This window comes from Zeugodacus cucurbitae, chromosome 5 (assembly GCF_028554725.1).
Source record: "Zeugodacus cucurbitae isolate PBARC_wt_2022May chromosome 5, idZeuCucr1.2, whole genome shotgun sequence".
NCBI lineage: Eukaryota > Metazoa > Arthropoda > Insecta > Diptera > Tephritidae > Zeugodacus > Zeugodacus cucurbitae.
In genome coordinates, this window is record NC_071670.1 from 64,355,174 (window position 1) to 64,377,011 (window position 21,838).

The 21,838-nt window shown below is 34.0% G+C and overlaps 1 protein-coding gene across 10 annotated transcripts in view; it reads left to right on the top strand.

Annotated features, from left to right (window-relative positions):
• The window catches only part of LOC105208788 (cytosolic purine 5'-nucleotidase), a 71,191-nt gene that overhangs the window by 41,012 nt on the left and 8,341 nt on the right, over window positions 1-21,838 (top strand). The window contains exon 1 of one of the 10 annotated variants that reach the window (XM_029038091.2): window positions 11,132-12,095. The exons of the other annotated variants lie outside the window; for them this stretch is intronic. Within the exon in view, the coding sequence (XP_028893924.2) occupies window positions 11,194-12,095 (902 nt within the window). The 5' untranslated portion in view covers window positions 11,132-11,193. Of the gene's footprint in view, window positions 1-11,131; window positions 12,096-21,838 lie in introns of those variants that run through there. 10 annotated transcript variants of the gene reach the window in all.

The following is a 21,838-nucleotide window of genomic DNA, read 5'->3' on the forward strand; positions in this document are numbered from 1 at the left end:
ATGAATATTGAGCTGTTTTAACTTATATTCACCTAAAAAGAATAAAGGTTTCTTCCTATATATGTATGTATGACATACACCTACCTACATAATATGTACTTATTCAATTCGCACACACTTACTCAATAAGTCAATATTATTACGGTAAAATATTTGCCAATCATTCTCTATTACAATAAACATCTTTTACTTGCTTTCTTACAAGCTAATATTTATTTTTGTAATATCAGGTGTCTTCGCTTACAACCTGACCTAGAGCAATGTGTAATTTATGTTTGCTCTTGCATTGAATTGATATAACTTAACTTATACTATGCTTTGTTGTAAATCTTAAATTTCCATTGAGTATCACATAAATTGTATAACTGTAAGAAAAATATCTGTAGTAATAAAATATGAATGGAAAAATCTTCTCTCAGTTCATTTATCTTGTTGAGTGTGGCTGTACGTGGCGTATGAGTAACATTTACTGTATGCAATGGCTTGCAGTGGAAGGATGCAGCAGATGTAAACACGCATCTACAGCTGCGCTTATATGACTCTTAACTTCATAAATCAAACTAATACGTGATTATTATAGATTACATAAATTTGTATTTGACTAATAGACTGTTTATACGTACTTACAGGGTTCCAATACCACATGAAGCTTAGTATGAGACTAGAAATATTTACAAAATAATTAATTGCAGAATCAAATCAAATTATTTTGTGCAGCTGTTGCTTTTGATATAAACACATAAAGTCAGGATTTTATTGAAAAAATAATAATCAAAATTCCAAAATGGTGGCAAATTCTATGAAATAATTTTCTGCAGCCTCTTTAGTTTCATGTTCACAAGGTAGAAATGTGGTGATTTTAAATTATTAAATAATAATTTTTATCCAGCTGGCAACCTTAACCAAAACAAGAAAAAACGTTAACTTCGGCTGTACCGAAGCTAATATACCCTTCACACATGCTTTTCTTTTAGTAACTATGTGTTTGAGCAAATCTAAAGACGTAACAAAAAGTAAGTAAAACAAGTAAGGAAGGGCTAAGTTCGGGTGTAACCGAACATTTTATACTCTCGCAATTTATTTATTTAACTTTATTTATATTATATAATACACAATTTGATCCACATATTCGTCATATATATGGCATATGAAAGTTGGAAACCATAATATTAGGTTAGAAGCACCGAGGTCCTCGTGTTCGATATATGGGGCCTTAAAAAACCTATGGTCCGATTTCGGCGATTTTTAGAATATATTGTAAAGTAAACGATTCAGATCGTCTTCAAAGTTCTGGTATATAGGATGTAGGCGTGGTTGTGAAGCGATTTGGCCAATTTTCACAACATATTATTGGGAGGTAAGGAAACTATTACAAACCAAGTTTCATTGAAATCGGTCGAGTAGTTCTTGAGGTATGGTTTTTGACCCATAAGTGGGCGACGCGCATTTTCCATTTTGTAAAAAAATCTGAGTGCAGCTTTCATCTGCCATTTCTTATGTGAAATGTAGTGTTTCTGACATTTTTCGTTAGTGAGTTAAACCACTTTTAGTAATTTTCAACCTAACTTTTGTATGGGAGGTGGGCGTGGTTATTATCCGATTTCTTTCATTTTTGGACTGTATTAGGAAGTGGCTAAAAAAAACGACTGCAGAAAGTTTGGTTTATATAGCTCTATTGTTTTGCGAGATATGTACAAAAAACTTAGTAGAGGGCAGGGCCACGCCCACTTCCTGAAAAAAATTACATCCAAATATGCCCCTTTATAGTGCGATCCTTCATACCAAATTTTATTTGAATAGCTTTATTTATGGCTTAGTTATGGCACTTTATGTGTTTTCGGTTTTCGCCATTTTGTGGGCGTGGCAGTGGTCCGATTTTGCTCGTTTTCGAAAGCAACCTTTCAATGGTGCCAAGAAATAAGTGTGCCAAGTTTCATCAAGATATCTTAATTTTTACTCAAGTTACAGCTTGCACAGACGGACGGACGGACGGACGGACGGACAGACAGACATTCGGATTTGAACTCCACTCTTCACCCTGATCACTTTGGTATATATAACCCTATATCTAACTCGTTTAGTTTTGGATGTTACAAACAACCGTTATGTAAACAAAACTATAATACTCTCTTTAGTAACTTTTGTTGCGAGAGTATAAAAATATTTTAAAATCCAACTTTTTTCAAAATTTTTATTTTGATAGTTATTTAATAAAATTGGTCGATTAACAATTTTATTGAATTCAATATTTATCCAGCTGGCAACCTTTTCAGAAATTTGTGCATCTGTAAGCTTTTTCGACCGCTTCGTTTTAGTACCAATATTCTAATATTTCAATAATTTGACAAATTTTCTTTTCTAAAAAATTTAAACAAGTGGCAACCCTTAACAAAAATATTTTAAACTCCAAACCTTTCTAACATAGCAATAATAAAAATGCATCGATTATTAATTTTCTTAAATTATATTTTTAACACATGTGGCATCCCCATGCAATAAATATTTGAATTGAAAGTTTTTTCAAACGATTCGTTAATATGGATACCAAATATTGTAATATTTTCCTTATTTTAATGGTTTATTTTAATAAAATATTTTAATAGGTGGCAACCCTTATCAAATATTTTAGAACCTAAATTTCAAACATCTATACTTTGAAGTTTGTTTAATTATATTTCATTGACTTTCAATTTTATTGAATTAAAATTGTAAAACAGCTGGCAACTCTGCTAAAACATATATTTTTAGTCGCAAACTTGAAAATCTAGGCAAGAAACAATTGGCAATGAAACTGCATTTTTAACTTCGATTATTTGCAGAATACTATTTTTGAAGCAAAGGTGACGGAAATTTAACTGTTACTGAACACTTTCAAAATATTATAAGCTTTGTTGCTGCTGTGACCATTGTCTTAACCGCCATTATCTTCGGCTTGTCATAAACAGTTGGAACCTTACTCCCTTTTGCAAATACGAAACACAAAACGGCATTCATTTGCCGACCACAATACGTTGGCTACAACATTGTCCTTGCAAGAACAGCTGTGTACGCGGTAATAAGCCCCAGAGCCGAGAGAGATAATGAGGTTACAACAAACTGATAAACAATAGGCTAGTTGCTACACAAAAACGCAAGAAAAAATATTGTTTTTCATTTAAACGCCAGTCAAGTGCAAGTGTTCGCTTTTTGTGGCAACAACAGTCTCGAGCAGTGCTGAAGACAGTCTTCTGCGAGTGAAGCACATTTGCATTAGCACGCCCTTTCCGCAGCCATCACGCGCAAACTTGGCCCACTAACAAAGGCGATCAAGTTAACTGTTGTTATTTATTTTTTTTTGTTTTACTTTTTTATGCTCTTTATCATTAGCTTGCTTTATCTCTTCAACTGCGTGAGTTGGCCTAAAGCGGCGAGTGAAGCGTTAGCTGAAAAGTAGAACCTTGACATTCATTAGTCCATTCCAAATACAGCCGCAAGTGATGACAATTGCAGTTACAGCAACATCAGAAAACAGAACAACAACAACAATTGGATTTGTAGTTTCCATTGTTGTTGTTTGTTGTTTGTATTTACCGATTTTGACTTTTCATTCGCCGTCAGCGACAAGCTTACACAGTTAAGCACAAGAATGTTGGAAATAACGGTTGTTTGTAAGTGTTAATTTCTATGGCAGCTACTGCTAGCGGCATCTGATAGTGTTAATCTCCTGCGAGTGACGATAAAAAAGAAGAATTAAAGCTCTCCTTGAACAGTGCTTCGCGTTAACGAAATGCTTGAGCGATAGCCATTAACGCATAACTGAGGGTGTGTGTATGTTTGTATGTATGCATAAAAAGACTATTTGTAGATGATATATAACGCAATAAAATCGATAATTGGCATTAAACTTCAGTGCGCTTGATTTTATTGTGTGCAAGTCGTTACATTGTAATGATAATTTTATTAAGATTATAGCATCAAGAGCTATGTACCTATGAGGGTGGTTCGTCGACATCGTTTTTTTTTTTGAAGGAAGATTTTGATTCTTTATGGATAATGCCTTGTAATTAAAATTAGTGAGAAGAATTGCTTTCTGTTTCGAAGAATATTTCGAGATATCTTGATTGACATTGAGACCTCCTTAGTATTCGTAATTTCTGGTAGTTTCTATCTGAGCGCAGGTGTCCTCTTCTTCGAAACATTTTTTCGAGATGCTAAATTCAATACTCAAAATTATATAAAACTAACTACATTAGAAATATTCCTTTAATACTCCCATCATCCATTTCGTTATAATAGTGTAAGGTGTTCATAAAATGTCTGAATATCAGTTTGAAAATTTCTCTGAACTGGAACTTTCTACACAAAATATTGTGTTTAACAGTTATTCGACCCATTTGAAATGAATAACTGTAATTGACAAGCTATTAACTGAAGCTCATCTGGTTCGTTGGAAATCCTCCCACAACAGTTGGGTCATTATAAACGGAAGAAAGTTAAATTTATATGCTGACTGGGTATGTCACTTCGGCAGTATACTCTAATTTAATTTAAGAAACGTTTCATGCCGCTTCAACAACAACACTATACAACAATAACAACGAACGAAGCATTTATTATCAAGAGTCTTCTACTGAATGAGCTCGTTAACTATACGTTGACTCTCTATGGGTGCATGTACTAAGAAATTTGCGAAATTGTTTAATTTATTGAAATAATTAATGAATCTGTCTTTAATTATTTTATTAACGCTAATATTTTGGTGTTGACTTTAGTGAATTTATTTAAGTTCTCCCATGAATATTAAATATTTCTCAACTTCAATCTCAGTTTTGCCAAAAAAAAAAACAAATCTGGGGAATACGATGATGAGTCTGTGTAGAGGCTATATTTTAACAAAACACTATACCAAAAACACATCGGAAGAGCCTAAAGAACTAAAGCTTTCATTTTTTAATGAGCTTTTCTTTAGAATTATTGAAAGAATGATTTTTAGTAACTATAACCCTACTTTTTTTTTGCCAATACAGCTTTAGGCTTCCATTGTTTGTTTAGAGCTTTAAAATCGGATTGAAAAATTTCCTAAGCTTTCTAAATTTCAACATCTAATCCGCTAAAGCTTTCATTTTTTTAATGAGCTTTTTGAAACTTTTCATCAAAATTTATTATTCGAAAGCATGATTTTCAGTAAGTTGAAATCTTCCTTTTTTTAGAATGAATTATTGTTGGATTAAAGCTTTAAAATCGTATTTGTTAAACACATTTTAGAAAGTTTCCAAGCTTTTCGAAATTTCATCATCTAATCCGCTTAGAATTGCTTATTTCAAAAAAAAAAAATACTATCTGTGTGAAAAATAATGCTCTCATTTACGACTCTACAATTCCTCAGTTATACAAATACGTTTACAAACATCCATATGTACATAAGCTTATGGCTAAAGTAGCTCATAGAGCGACTAAAACCTACTCAGGCTCAAAGGCCTAAAATGTACGTACATATGTGTTATGTATAAAATTCTGCATAAAAATGTATTTATTCAGTTATATAAATATACAGTAAACCCATTCGCTATACACATACATACAGACATACAAAATATACACAAATAAATTTTAAAGCTTTCGTTTATTGCACATTTTGCCGCTTACTTTACTGACATAGTAAAATGCTGCACAATTTGTATGCTTTCGCACACACTTTTACAAATATATATTTTTGAAATCGATATTCTCGTTTGCCAAACAAAATGTCATTTCCCAGTGACATTTTGTTGTTGCTGTTGTCGATGGTTGGTGCCGATAGCTGGTGCTGCTGCTGCTCCAATCTTCTGCCATAAAACGCAATTGTTGTGACAAGCATAACACCAGCAACAACAACACCAATAACACCAACAACAACAACAACAACAACAATAGCAATAGTTGAAAATAACAACAACAAGTGTGGTACTAAGTGATTTTACTTGCTTTTACGGTTTCACTGTGCGCAATACTTTGTGTGCACTCGTATTGGTCTCCTTTGCAGTTTTCGCCAATTCTTGGTGAGCTTCTGCGCTGTCGTTTCTGTGAAATCTCAAACACAATTCGATTTGCTTATCTGTAGATACCAATTTTTATGACTTCTCTCTTACCAGTCACCATGCCAGTTGTTGCCATTTTTCTTTTATCAAATTGATTTTAAAAGCGCATAGCTTTGCGCTTAATGCCTTTAAAGGCTCTGCAGAACTACTGTGGCGGGATTAGGTTTTATTGTTGTACGATTTAATATTTTTGTATATTTTTATAGAGTTAAATAAAAGCGAGTGAAATGGAATATAATTAGTTGTGGAATGGAAGCTGTTTTATATCAAACCATCTAAGAAACTCCCATTTAAAAAGTTAGAATACTCCAGAGCTTCAAAAAATCACCAATTTTTACTTAACTTGTCTCTTATTCCGTAAATAAAAAATTAATCAACTTTAGCGGCATTTTTTGGAGATTTATACACGGTGATCGGGTTCTTCCAAAACTTTTTCTCTGCATAAAGCTCCAAAAGTATACTATTGGATTTATCATAAAATAAAAAACAGGTTATTCTATTTATTCTTATATTTATTGAATAATCTTCAATAAAAACAACATTTAGTTAAATATTAAAGTACACAGACAACGAGTGACTAGTCAAGAAATAATAGATACTTCATTATGCTAATTAAAAATACAAAACTTAATCATCTTGTGTCCATGGACTTTTGACCCACCCCTTTATATCATTTATTATTGGTAAATCAGGCACTTCATTTTCAAAAAAAAAAAAATCGTTCTGAATTTGGATGTCAGGAACATCTTTCGTATCAACATCTTCTTCTTCCATCCATAAAGCATCGTCCTCATTCATTAAACAGAGAATCTCTCGGGCACGTCTAGCCGCAATTCTTTGAGGACGAATTTTCGCGATAGGTAACAGCTATTGTTTTTTATGTGATTGTTAGTGTTGATTGGTGGCTTTATATGAAGAAAAATATAGGCCACATATGCTACACGATCTTTTAAATAAGTATGACTCGACACTAGGGCAATAGCTATCATATGGAACTTGTTTAGATGGGATGATGCTTGGAGATTTAATAATATCTGTAGTAATAATGGAGCAAACTTAGCGCCGTTGTCATCACTCCCTGTGATTCCATAACCTTCTTATGTCTGTTTAATTAACACAGGTGGTGGTAAAAATCCTTCTTTTAATAATTTCCAAAGGCTAGAACGTCTTACACCGCAACGGGCAATAGTTTCACATTTAACTATTTGTAAAAAATATTGTGACTCACGTACATGTTTAGCATACCAAGTAGCATTATTTTTCAACATCATAGCCTGTCCAATATCCAGTCCAGTAACAGTTGGTGCAACATATTCAGCAACGACTGGAAAATTATCAATGACTAACTTGCTCCAAATCTCAGCCAACACATTGCAACAACAAGCATGCATACGCAGCAGTAAAACCACGCCACCGCCGGCAGAAGTAGCCGCGCGTGATCGGCGTGGTACAGAGCAGCCAGTCGTCTAGCACCCAGGAGCGCAGCAGAGCGGGAAACGATATTGCCCTAAATTTTGAAATGTGATGTCACAAAGCTTTTGACCCTCCCTGCCCCTTGTTACACAATGTCACTTCTGAATGATACCCTCACCCCCCCCACCCCCCCCCCCCCCCCTTCAAGGTGTGACGTAATTTATGGATGGCCCCTCGGAAAAAAGGTGCGTCCGCGTTGTCAGCATAACTCCTGACAGGATCATCCAAAATGAAAACAAAAATAAGTGTTTTAGTTAAGACCATAAACTCGTGCTTGACGAAGTATAGACCAAAAAAACAAAATTTGGAATTTTGGCAGACATTTTTCCCAAAAAATACAAATTTCGGTCAAATTTATTGACCTTTTTTTTAATAATTGTAATTGAAAAAAATCCTTCATTCGAGCACGAGTAAATTGTATCCCGAACACCTGTGTAAATTTCATCAATATCGGTTGAGCAGTTTTCGAGAAAATTTGACAACCGACTTTGAAAACACGGTTCTGAAAAAAACGCATTTAAAGTTTTGAGTAACATAGTACTTGACTTGGAGCGCACACCTTCCTTAGGCTGTATCTCCGAAACTATTATTCGGATTGAAAATTTAGGACAATATTCTTGAGATGTTGTTGAAATTAATAAGCAAAATAACAAAAAATCGATTTTTTGAACCCACGAAACCCATGTAATCCCTTAAGTTATTAAAGATAATTTGTATTAATCTGTTCAATATATTCCCGAATTGACATCTTGTTTTAACTAAAATGATACTTGAAAGCCGTTAGGTTCAAATAGCTGTAGAACAGAGTTAAAATAAACGCTCACCGTTGTACTAGTAATCAAAATTTCTGCTTAAGCTGTTTAAGCTGTTTTAAAATTTCAAACAATTTTAAAGTGTGCAATTGCCTTTAATTGGATTTTAGATCAAATTTTTTGGTTGAAAATGTGATTGTTCAAAAAGTTTTGAGCTAGAATCAGCAGTATGTAGGAGCTTTATCGTAAAACAAACAGGTAATTAAGCAAATGGCATGATTACATAATAAATATACAATTACGTGTAGTAAGTACTTTACAAAACAAAAACGTAGTAAATTTAAAATAAACAAGCGAATTCGCAACATTTATACGCCAAGCCATAAAATGACGTTTTATTTGTGTAACTGCTAAATATTTAAATAAATAAATGCGCGCATGTAACACACACACACATACATACATAAATGTTTGTGTAAATATGTCAACAGATATTTATTTAACTGACAGTTATGACAGACCATATACGACAGCCAAAAGCTAAAATGCTTATACACACAAACAAACATGTACATATATTGACATTTGAGCGGCTTTGCTATGTCATATATGCTACGCTATGCTATGTGTTACATACATACATGTGTACTGGTCTCCTAAACAAATTAGTTGTGTGGTGTCGGATGTGTTGCCTCTAAAATGAAATTTGCATTTGACTTCATTAGTGGCGGACTTCAAATCCCGCACCGCCCTCCTCTTCTTCTTCTGACAGCAATCACCAAGTGTCAACTGACAACTGGCAGGCGCTGCGTGCTGCTAGCAAAAACAAAGTGTGTTATCTAAATTGCAGTGATATGGCGACATAGAAATAAATATTAAAGTTTGTACGCAAACGCCCAACACTGTAATCACCCACACATCACACACACAAACAGACACACCGTTGGCATCGATAAACTTGCTTCAAAAAGTACGCAATAAGTCAGCTTGTTTGGTGTATAATGTTTTGCCCAAAATGCAACCATGACTACGGTTATACTACGGTCACTGGAGTAGTAAAAATATCGATAAATCAGTAAAAATCTTTATTCGTCTTAATTATTGATTAGCATCCTTGCTGCTGCTTTTAAATTTTTGAAACTTATATTTCTGTTTGAGAAGTGCTTCTTTCTCATCTTCTTTTACATTCTGAAGTAGTCGGACCAACTGCAATTTTAATAGTTTCCCACATTATAAAACGGCTTGATGGACAATAACATCAAAAAAATTCATTGTTTTTAAATAATTCGAATTATAAAACTAAAACTACTTACTGCTGGTCGATCGTAAAGCCCGTTTTATACATATGCATTTAGTTAAATTTTGGTGAATCAACGAAATTAACTCCAAAAATTATCGATAAAATAATAAAAAATATTTGGAGTTTATTAGAAGAGATCGAAGACGCTCTTCGATAATAATAATGTTGGTGATTAATTAAAACAAATCTAATGTATTAAATTGTTAATTCGGCATTTATCGATAAATAATATATTCTTGGTACTTGTCAGTTATCGTTTATCGATAAATAATAACTTTTTGTAGTTTATTAACAGAAGTCTAATATGTTGAAACATTTCGTTCATTTATTATTTTTTTTATTTTTGACATTATTAATAATATATCGTCACTCTTCATTCGATAATTATCGATAAAATAATTAATTTTGGATCTTACAGTTATATTTGAAGTTAAATTGAGCTTTGAATTGAACATTCTATATAATTGGAATATGAATATTGAATATGAAACTACGTCCATAGTAAATATTCACAAAAATAATAATTCGATAGTTTTCGATAAGGTTTCTACATTCCGATATATTTGCTAATTATTTGCTAAAATGCACAACATTATTATATTTATCTTCGAATGATATAATATAATGAAAAACCATATATATCCAAATTTTTGTATATTGGTGAAATTTGGTTTTAGTCAAATATAATGACAGTCATGGTAAGTTGAATAGAAATGTTTGTCATTTAATTTTTATAGAAATTTATCTGCAAAATTTTTGATTCAATTTGATATGTTTCTAAAATGTTGCCAATTGAAATTGAAAAACACTTGTCATTTGAAATTTTACTATTGTCAGTTTAATGTCAACGAATTTGACGTAATGAAAACAGTGTATTAATGTGGAATACATATGAACATATGGTGAATGGTATATGGATATAGGTGGTACTAGTAGTATTTCGACTCTAACACCTTCTTTGAGATATAACTATTTCATGGGATTTTTTATTTCATGAGATTTATTTATATGATCTAATGAACTGAATAGTCCACTAATGTATTGATTTTTGAACCAAATCCAGTTGGCGCCACCTATTAGGTACATTTCTCTGGTGAAAATTTCCGCCAAAAACCTGGAAATTTACTATAGTAACCGGATACCAATAATCAATGAAATGCAAAAACTTTTGTAGAATAAAGTTAAATCGAATATGTTAATTCATGCTAAAAGTCAAACGACTTCTTTTAACTGCTAAAATTGGTATTTGAGCATTAAATTTATTATTAAAGTAGGTTGATTAGCCTCGCATCTGCTATTAGCGGCAATAAATATGTAGAATACTTAATACTATTGTGCATAAAAGCTTGTGTCCCATAGAATTAAAAAAAACTTGCAAATAACCACAATTAACTAAAGCACACATACACTCAAACCACTTAACATACAACAAAAACAACAAAGCGTATGAAAGCAATTAAAAATCGCTGCAAACAATTAAAGCCTTAATTAATGAAAATAAACAGATGAACTTTCACGCGCCAATTAATGGAATTGCAGCTTAAAAAAGTGCAAAAGTGAAAATCACAAAATCAAAAAGTGCCCTAATAAACGTCAATTGAAAGCGCAATTAATGCGTCCAACCCCCTCCAAAAAAGCCAATGAGCAAGTGAACCACAAAATGAATGTGCGAAATGAGACGCGACGTTGCTCATACGTCACGGCGTACCCGGTCGCACACAAAGATTTGCCAAAAGCCAATATTTGTTCGATGCCGACGGCGGTTGACGCACAATGTCCTTGTTATGGGCGAAGACAAAGCCTTGATTGCGCCGCAAATGCATGCGTAGACAGCGGTGTAGCAACAGCAAAAACAACAACAAGTGAAATATTAACAACAACAACATCTGATACAACAAATACAGCTGCAACACTAACAACAACAAAAATATCAGCCACAACAACAACACCAGCAGCAAGCAGCGTGCCCCGCAATGACGCGGAGAATGTCAAATTGACAACAAGGCTACAACACTCCAAGCCAAGCCATAAGAACTCACCAGCCATCACACACCCGCACTCACCACTTGCCTGCAGCCTTAATATGAGAGCGCTGCAGTTGCAGCTGCCACTAGCGCCGCCAATGCATTTGAGCGATGTGGATGATGGTGATGATGAGACGGACGGTGAGGAAGGGCTCTGCAGCCTCCAGCACTGTTACCAGCAACAACAAGAACAACTCCAACAACACAATGCGAATCACAACCACAGCTCCCACAGTTCCCACAGTAGCCACAGCTCAGCATCAGACGGCAGTGATGAAAATGACGTCGGTCTGCAGGCTCTTGTCGCCGGGGCCAGCGGCAGCAGCAGCCGTAAGCTGACAGCATTGGCTGCAGTCGAGTCGCAGCAGCAAAATGTCAGCGCAGAAATTGACACATCGAACACGACGCCACCGTTGGACGATGCCACGCAGGCTTCGAGTTTCGATGATGACTGTTTTGTGCTTCGAACGCCGCCAGCAGCGCAGAATGAGTAAGTTCAATCGATTTGAGGTGGTGTTAGGAGTCGAGGAGCGGGGGTTCCATGTGCGCACAGAGACAATGCCTGAAATTGAATCACATGAAACACTCACTCATATGTCTGATACGAAGGCGCAGTGCCTTCGGTATTGAAAATCATACATTTGTCCGCTGCTACAATGGTTTTATATTACCTCCATAAGCATATGTGTAGTCCTATGTGTGTATAAATTTTAGCTGTCGATCTATGTAAACAATGTCTGGACAATGCAGTCTATTATTGTTTGCGGTGTCTGACCTACACAACACCGCAGCTCGTTTGAATAAGTTTTAATTATTTTGTTTTGATCTGATTAATGTGGCTGCTGCTGTGTTGTTGTTGTTTTTACCTCATGTAGACAGGTGTTGTGGTATTGATTCGTTCGTGTCTCCCGCAAGGACTCGCTCAAGGTCGCAGTCGGTGGAATTTGATTGAAGGCTTAAATAACAAGCATTGCTAACGCCATATCGCTGTAGGTGTTAAAGCCACATACTGATTGGTTCAGGCGAGGTTTTTTGATGATTAGTGATAACAAAAAATAGTCAAATATACCGTTGTAAATAATAAATAGTGAGCTTTTGCTTGATACAACATGAACTTCGGTCTGTCTAATTGAATAGAGACTTTCCAATGAGCTTCTCGGCTTAACCAAACCTCATTTCTCGGGTTTGTTCTGTTTTCCAAATCAATTAGTAGAAATTTGGTCGAAAATTATGGTTCAAAGTGAGTTTCTAAAGAGCATTGACCACAAACTACCACTCCCAATTTGTCTTCGATTGTAATATGGCGAGCCTTGAAGCGCATTTCGTCTTAACCACCAGATGAATGGGTATTCTACGAATACAATTTGATCTACCGTCATCCTACCATACAATTTCCTTTTTTCTCAAAGTATAAGCCTTTTGATCTAAGTTTGATAACTATCGGTTCTGAGGATAGAGAACTGAATTTATCGCAATACTTCTTACTCAGTTCTTCGGCTTCGACTTAGATCCAAGCACTTTGACGAATTAAAACGTTCGTCCCAGATGACAACATAACTCCTACCAAGCTCATCTGAAGTAAAAATAAAAAATATTTATTTCATTAAGGCTTTAAACTAGAACATGGACGAAGGTCGATGACCTGTCTAAAAATTCAGTAAAATCGGTTGAACAGTTCTCAAGCAATCTTGACAACCGACTTTGAAAACACAGTTTTGTGAAAAACGCGTTGTTTTATGTGGCAATAAAGCTGCCCAGGGGCACCTAACTTCTTCAGACTGTGTCTTCAAAACAGTTACTCGGATCAACTTAAAATTTTTAGACCATATTCTATACAAGGAAGGAAGGGCAATGTTCTTCTAAATTAACTCGAGTTTTAGAAATTTAAAAGACAATCAAAAATACTAAAAAGTCCTATTGTTTGAAGCCGTATGTTATCTATATGGTTAACTCAATTCGAGATGGTATAATTACATTCTTATTCTTATTTGATTTATACCAATTTATGAGATTTATACCAGTTGCTTGTTCGTTTCGCCAGCTGCTCAGTTTTTGCGAATATAAGACAGCTGGTCAACTGCTGCTATATTTGATTTCGACGACATAAATTTTGAATATGAAACTGTCACAATACAAGCACATAACTGTAATTAACTGTCAAATAAGCAGATATGTATAATTTCACTTATATTTAGACGCATTTGACGTGAGTATTTTTGAATTCAAAATATTTTCGAACACATTACGTATGACCGAAACCATTCATTACACAAATGAATGTTTTGTAGAAGGCAATTAAAAGTGGCTTTAAAGTACACAAAATTGCAATAATTAGCTGTAGAAATTTTGTGAAACCGTTGCAAATTACAATTATCCTTGGACTAAGGCCAAAAACAACTGACTCACCTTGAACGTGAATTGCCAACAAAATAAACGAATTTATTCGAATATATTTTCGAACTAAATGTGAAATTATGAAATTAACTTGTTGCAAAAATATATGGATTTTTATATAGTATATACTCATTCTTGTAGTACTCGCTGTGGTAATCGCGTGTAAACCATTAAACGCTCAAATGTGTGCGCATAAAATTTAAAGTATTTTTCATAAGCGCCAAATATGCACACTACATTTATCATTTACGAGAAAAAAAGAAAAAAGAAATGAAATTAAATAAATTCGTATCTATTTGCCTCACAAATAATGCAGTCGAGCGCCATTTGGGGGGAGGCGCGTGGCGTTCGTGCTTCGTAAGTGATTTCAAAGCGCTTTTATTTTATGTCTGTGAAGTTCACAGAACAAAGAAAAAACAGGAAAAATATAATAATTTTAAATTTTCCGTGTTTTTGTATTTTTGTTTTTGCTTTTTAAACAGCGACACGTTGCCAGCAGCGCTAAAAAAGTTTGGCAGCCGCAGCTGTTGGCGGCGATTAGCGTGGCGCACGACTGAATTGCTGGCAATTGTCGCTGATGACACGAGTGGATTGTCGTATATTTTATTGTCAGCTTAACACTTTTAGAGTATTTCCCTTATTCTAAATTTTTTGATTTTTTTGTTGGTGTTTTTTTGTGATTTTAAAATTCACACTTTTTGTTGTTATTAATGTTTTTGGCAGCGCAAAAAGTTTACCCGCACACCTTTAATTGAAAAATTATTGCAACATGCCGAGTTGTTGTTGTTATTTTGAAAGTCTTTTCTGCAGTCACTTGCTTGAAATTTCATTGACGCTTGTTTATTATGGTTAGTTTTAGTTTTTATTGCGTGTTTTCGAAATATTTTTAAATTTTGTGGTGAGCAAAATTATAATACTCTAACCACATGTAATATTTATTTACATATAATCAACTAAACATACACATAATATTCAAATATGTGTGAAAATACATTAGGGTGGTACTCAAAAATCGAAAATATATTATTTGAGTCTCCCTACATTAGTAAAAAGATTTATTAAGAGTTTTGTTCTAAATTAGGGACAGCTGAGGCTTGTCAGACGGGACCCAGAGTTGATTTTATTCTAAAATTAATAAAAAAATTTTAATTTTTTTTATGAATTTAATCTTGAGAATATTTCATATAAATTTTGATCTGGATTGTAAAATTTTAGATGAGTTGTCTCTTCTTCTAACAAATAAATTCAAAATAAAATTACCCGCTGAACAGCTGTTCTTCTAATTCTCAAGAAATAATTATTGGAAGCCATATACTTTTCAGGAAAAATATATTTATTTAGGTCTTCAAAATGAAATCTTAAATTAAATCCCTATTTCCACCATAAAAATTAAAACTAAAATGAACCTCTAATAGCTGTGCTGCAACTTCCCAAAAAAAAATATTTTGTTGAAATAATCGTGTTTAACAAAAAAATATAATTTTTAGAACTCCAAAGTGAAATCTTAATTAGATCTCCAATCAGAACCAAATTTAATTTACCTTCATATATAGTGCATATTTAATAACATCCGGAAAGGACTTGCAAATTAGGAAATCTTCTTTCAAAAATGTTTCCAAATATTTTGGACCACCCTAGTATACAAACAGCACGTGTACCTACCTATGACGATATATTTTCTACGCGAGCACCACTGACGCCTTCCACTCATCTGACCACCATATGTGTTCTAGGCGCTTGTCACGGCCCATAAAGTGCCTTACATTTTAATTTATTTGTTATTTTTACAAAGTGCTGTGTTTATTTTTGTATATTTTCGCATTAATTTTCCATATTGGCACATAACTTTTGCAAATTATTTACATCAATTAGACATGATTTTGTATTTTAGAATTTGTAATTTTCGCTTAATAAATTTTCAATTAATTTTGGCATTTTGCGTTGTTGAAAATAAATTGCGTTGTTAATACTAATCATTTTTGGCATTTTTTTCGGAACTATTTTAGGACTCGCGAATTAATGTGCCCTCTTCAGTGTTCTTAATAATATGTTTACCAGAGGTGAGTTGGTTGAGTGCTTTACTGTCTGATTCGAGTTAAGATAACCCCGGGGCCGAGAAAAAGATACCTTTCATAACCTCTAATGATACCAAATCATAAAATCTAAAGCGATATATTATATCGTCTTGATAACGGTAGTTTAGTAGCCTTAGGATGACTTAACTCAACCCACAAACCCTAAATATTTTGTTAACCGATTGTCAAACGAACTCTTAAATTAGGTAAACTTTCTCTGAAGGCATTTAAAAGTAATTGAATGTAGGTTTCGGACCAAAATTAAAATTAACTATTCTTAATTAACTTAAACTCCCTCAATTAACTCAAATTGAAGTCATTAAGTACATTTGTTTGCTACTTTAATAGTTGTTTCTGCTTTTAACAGTAATTTTAGCGCCATAAATTCAGTTGTCACTAAAAAATTGAAGTCCTTAAAGAGCCAAATGATTAAATTTTCAAAATTTTCCAACATAAAATAGATACATACTTGAACCACCACCGCCACCTGCGACGTAAGATTAAAATTCAGTAATGGCAAATTTATACGAGTAGCATAATTAAATAATAATATTTGACTGCTTTAGCGGTTGTTCAAATATTCAATTCCCATTATTAAATCACATAAAAGCAACCGCTAATGGCATATAAATATCTTCCGTTCACCAGCAACACAAAAAATGCCTCCAAACATATAGTACATACATACCGACATACTTAAAAGGGATCTGTGGGTGGGAAGCGTGTGGCAGTTCGGAAGGCGGAGTAAATTCAAATTAATAGCAATTTATGATTTCACCGTTATTTTTTATATTTACATTTTCCTTTTTTTCTGAGGGGGGAAAACACTTTATGCCAGACGATAGAAAGTAATGGCAACAACAATAACACAATGCGTTAAACGAGCCAAACGGAGGTACTAGGAGATGAGTTGGTTTCGTGGGAAAGTCAAGCGAGTAATTCGGCTGCCGAAAGCATAGCAAATAATAGCGAAGGAGCAGAAGTACTTATACTTATAAGGTGGTTCTTAAATAAATAAAGAGAGTGTTTGCACCAGATTATTTACACCAAGACTTAGATACCTTACTTACCTTACTTTAGAATGTAAATATTGTAATGGCTTACAACTCAACTCCACTTTAGTTGAGATTTTATTTTAATTTTTTTCGTATAGATAACAACTCAACTTGTATTTTTTTTTTTTTTTGGTTGTCATCGTCTTACAAATTTTTTGTATATTATATAATTCATTAAAAAAATGGGTTAGATGTTTAAAAGTTGAGTTGTTCAAATTTCAACTCAACTAAGTTCGGTTGTAATTCATATAATATTATCACTTTTTAATAAAACTTCAACTTTGTAAACAGTTGTCTTTGTAGAAATTAGGTTAATTTTTTTCTAGTTGAGTTGTTTCATTTCAACTGAGCCGACTTGAAAATTACCGAGACTGAAAAATGTTCGTTTTTATGTTGAAGGATCACCCTACTTCTCTCATACATACATAATTGTTAAGTATTTCTGTGCGCTGGCAGTTAAAAGTTGCAAATTGAGGAATAAAAGCAAGTGCCTATACAAAAATTTAACTGCAATTTTCGATGGCAACAATAATGCTACTTTCTACGCAGAGCATCATAACAAGGCAGACAACACAAATGCGAAAAATATGAAAAAAGATGGTAGAAACCCTAACGATGACAGCTTTTTACTGTCCACCAATGTCCAAGAAGTACGAGTTCCAGCGTGTGACAAACACAATTTTTGGCATAATTTCAAATTATACAAAGTCTCTAGTACCCTCGGTGCTCCAGCTACCTCCACAACAAACACTCTACGCGTGTATAAGTGTTAGCTTAAGTGAATCGCCTTGATCAGCTCTGCAAGGGACGGCCATTAACGAATGTTTTGTTGGGCGTTGTGACAACTAGGCTGCTGAGCTTAAATGTGTGTTTGTGGGTATGACGGGGAAGGATGTGCTTGTGTGGCGCCTATAAAAAGTGGCAAGTGGCAAATGGCAAATGGCAACATATCATTTGTTGTCAGGCTGTCATATGCAACACGCATTTCTCCCCTTAATGGGGGCAGTGGAGTTGAATTAAGTATCAAATTAGGTGTGGAGATTTTCGGAGATACACGCAAACCCTTACTTTCTTATATATAAATATTGTATAATTGTATTGTATTTGGCGGCAACCTAGTTACGCACTTTACCGCTCGAAACAGCAGACATTAAGACGCCGCGCTGTGTTTATTAAAGTCTTCTGCTGCGTAATTTGCCACCGTTTTATAGAGAAAGTAACTCGGTATATTTACAAAAAGCTGCTTCTAGTGAAGCTGCCTCAAAATAAGCTTTCAATGTGGTGCATATGTTGCCTCAAAACTATCTTATTGATAGATAGAAGTAGATAAGTTCATATTAGCAGGTTTCCAATGTAAATTTCATGTCTTCTGTGACATATTTGTAGTACCAGAACTGATTACCTGGCTTCATAAAAATAATTGCTATTATATGGTAATGTTTGGTCCAAAAATAATTGAGGTATTCAACTAATGACTATATAATTTCGAAACGATATCGTTTTCGATTCGTTCAGAAAAACAATTTTCGAACTTGGCTTTTGAAAAAAAAATTAGTTCGGTTTTAATTCCAAATGAGGCATTTCAGAGTTTTCACTTTCAAAACTGAAAACTCACAAAAATGTAGTTAAGCACTTTTACCAAAAAAAAAAACAAGTGTTCTTCAGTAGTTGTCTACAGTATTTAATAAGTGTAACACGCCTCCGCTCGCCACTTAGTACCATGTAGTATATGCAATTTGGGCATGTAAAATCAGGTCGGAGTTGCCATCAAATGCACATGCTGCCGAACGTACGAATTAATGAAAGAATTCGAAATGGACCGACGAAAGCCAGTGTGTGACAGAAGTAAATGAAAACTTAACCACTGACACACTTTGGTATTACTAGTGCCGTGTCTACCACGCTTAACACTTGCTGCTGATTATTATGATTGTGTTGCGTTGATTTTTCCGGAAGATACTTGAAATAAGCCAAATATGCTTTTAAGAATTGCAAAAGTTTGGCAAATTTCTGTGGCTGATTGCTGTTCGTGTGTTGCTTTTGATTGGAGTTTAAAGCTAAAGTACAGATACTTTGTAGGACTAATTATGTACTTTACCGAAACGATTTTTTATTATCTTGTTTGGTGTCCCTAATTGGTTCCAGAGCTATAGGTCTGAAACTGGCGAAGCAAAACAATAATTATCGAAAAAATAAACCCAACAAAAATAATACTATATGTATATCCAATTATAAGAATTCTTAAATCTGTTATTTCAATATGTCTTTTTAAAAGAGTTGCCACCTTAAACAAAAAAAAATTAAAAGTTCATAAAACTGGTGCAAAAATAGTCTGAGGCGTTTAAGCAAACCTTCTTGAAAGTATTCAAAAATGATTAAATCTAGAAATAATTTGGATTAGGCACCATATGGGTTGCCCCTGACGAAAAAAGCAAAATTGAGCAAAATTTTATAAAAAGTGCCAAATGTAAAATATTGTAAAAATCTTTGTTCGTGGAGGCCTTTATATTAATAACTAGCAGACCACTCCGGCTTGGCACGGGCTTAAACCAACATTTCAAAAGTTATAAGTTTTTGATTACGAACTCTTGTCTTTGGTGTCCGTTGTCTTTCTTTCTGATTATGAAGGCGTTGGGAACGCTCAGAGTTCGAAGGCCTAGTGCGAGCTTGTATATTTCTAATATTTTGTTCTTCAAGCCGCTACACACGCTCCGTACTCGACTCTCAAGCGCGTACTTGGCAGATTTTGAAATTTTGTTAAGTAAGCAGCTGCCAGAACTCGTTACTCGACTCTCTGGTACGCGATTGTGATGCGAAGAGAATGGCTTCGAAGACGATTTTCAGTTTCAGATTAAGATTCTCCATCATGGAGTCTTTTTGATACCCTCACCTGGGAACTATTTCCAGAAAGTTGAGATTCTAGCAAAAAATATAGCCTATGCTACTCAGAGTGAATGTAGCTATCCAATGGTGAAAGAATTTTTTAAATCGGCACAATAGTTTTTGAGTTTATTCATTACAAACATACATACAAATCTTTCACCTTGATAATAGTAGTATAGATAACATTTTGAGAACGGAGATTGTACATTGCAATTTTTTCTCCATATGACCAGAGTATATTTTTTATTAAAACTCAGATATACAGACCAATTTCCAAACCAAAAGACAAAAAAACTTTAGAGACGATTTATAAACCGAAAATTAAATTAATTGAATAAAATGAAAAGTTTTAAGGCGCAAAAGGGCTTTAAGATAAAATATTGATATCAGTAAAGAAATTTGTTCTGGTTTGTTGGTGTTATTTCTAATTGTATATATTTTAAAATTTTTTATTATTTGCTAAATTGAGTCTCAATTAAGAAACAACCTACGAAACTTATCAAATACCAACGAAAACCTTTCCAGCTACTAAAATCTTGTTTGAGTCCCACATTTTAAAGCCGCGTGCACAAAGTCTTAGCATTCAACATTTCATATATAAGTATTATATTTTAAAATGTGTACCAAGGCTCAATTTCAATCACCAATGCACTCTCTAATCTAAATTAAATGTGTAAGCTCTCTATTTTGCATAGCAAAAACAAAAACCACTTGCAATCCATATGCCTTTGCAAAAAAATTTCGCTTTCCTCAGCAGTGTCTCAGCAAAGCCAAACCCTTTGCCGTAAGCTACTAACTAAATAAAGTAAATAAAAATTCATGACACTTTCAAATGGCCGGCATCAGCAGGATATTCATGGCAATTCATGGAAATTCATGTTTGCTGCCAAAATTTAAAGCTTTGCCACGTTGCTTGCGAGAATCAATATTTGGCTGGCAGCCAGTAACAAATCAGTGGCCACTCTAAGGAGGCAACTACCGTACTGTCCATTTTAAACGGTCGTCGTTGGTGGCAACACCTCAACTAAACGGCGATGGAAGAGTAGAGTTTGCTAACCTTTTTTGCGGGCACAGCTGGGAATTTTTAAATATTTTTTATGATTCTTTTTTCGCTCCTTTTTTGATTCTGATTTAGAATTAAATTATTTTTACGTTTCTCTTGGTCTTTTACCAAAAATAATTTGGCGCATGTTTTCCCCACTAATGTGGCAAGTACGAGTGATTGGAGGTGGCAATTCTACTTTAATACTAATTGATGACTTTTTAATCGCGGCAAATTTTGGACACTAGCCTTCGAATTTATTTAGTGAAGCTTGAGGAAAATTAAAAATTGTTGCTTATAGAGTACAGTTAAGTTACAAATGATTGCATAAATATGTACGCATGTTGTTGTTAGTGTTGTAACACATTTCATCTGCATCTAAATTAACAAATAGATAACGGTAGCTGATAACCCCAATCACATTTGCAGTTCTATAAATAGTTTTCGAAAACAATTCATGCACTCACATACATACATACAAACATATTTATGCTTTGTTGTTATTCACTTAATAATAACAATTTTAATCAACTTTTAAAGCACTCCTCACCCCTCAACATCTATAAATATTCTGTAAAATATTGAATGCAAATATCAAATATTGAAACAGACACACGTCATACGCATCTAACGGCATCATTGTCGTCATCGCGTTGCCACCATTTTAGCTGTAAACACACACTCACACGAGATCTGTTTTCTATATATAATTTCCATTGCTAATATTATACGTATTTGTACGATATAGTAAATATGTTGCAACAAAAAAAAAACACCGTTCACT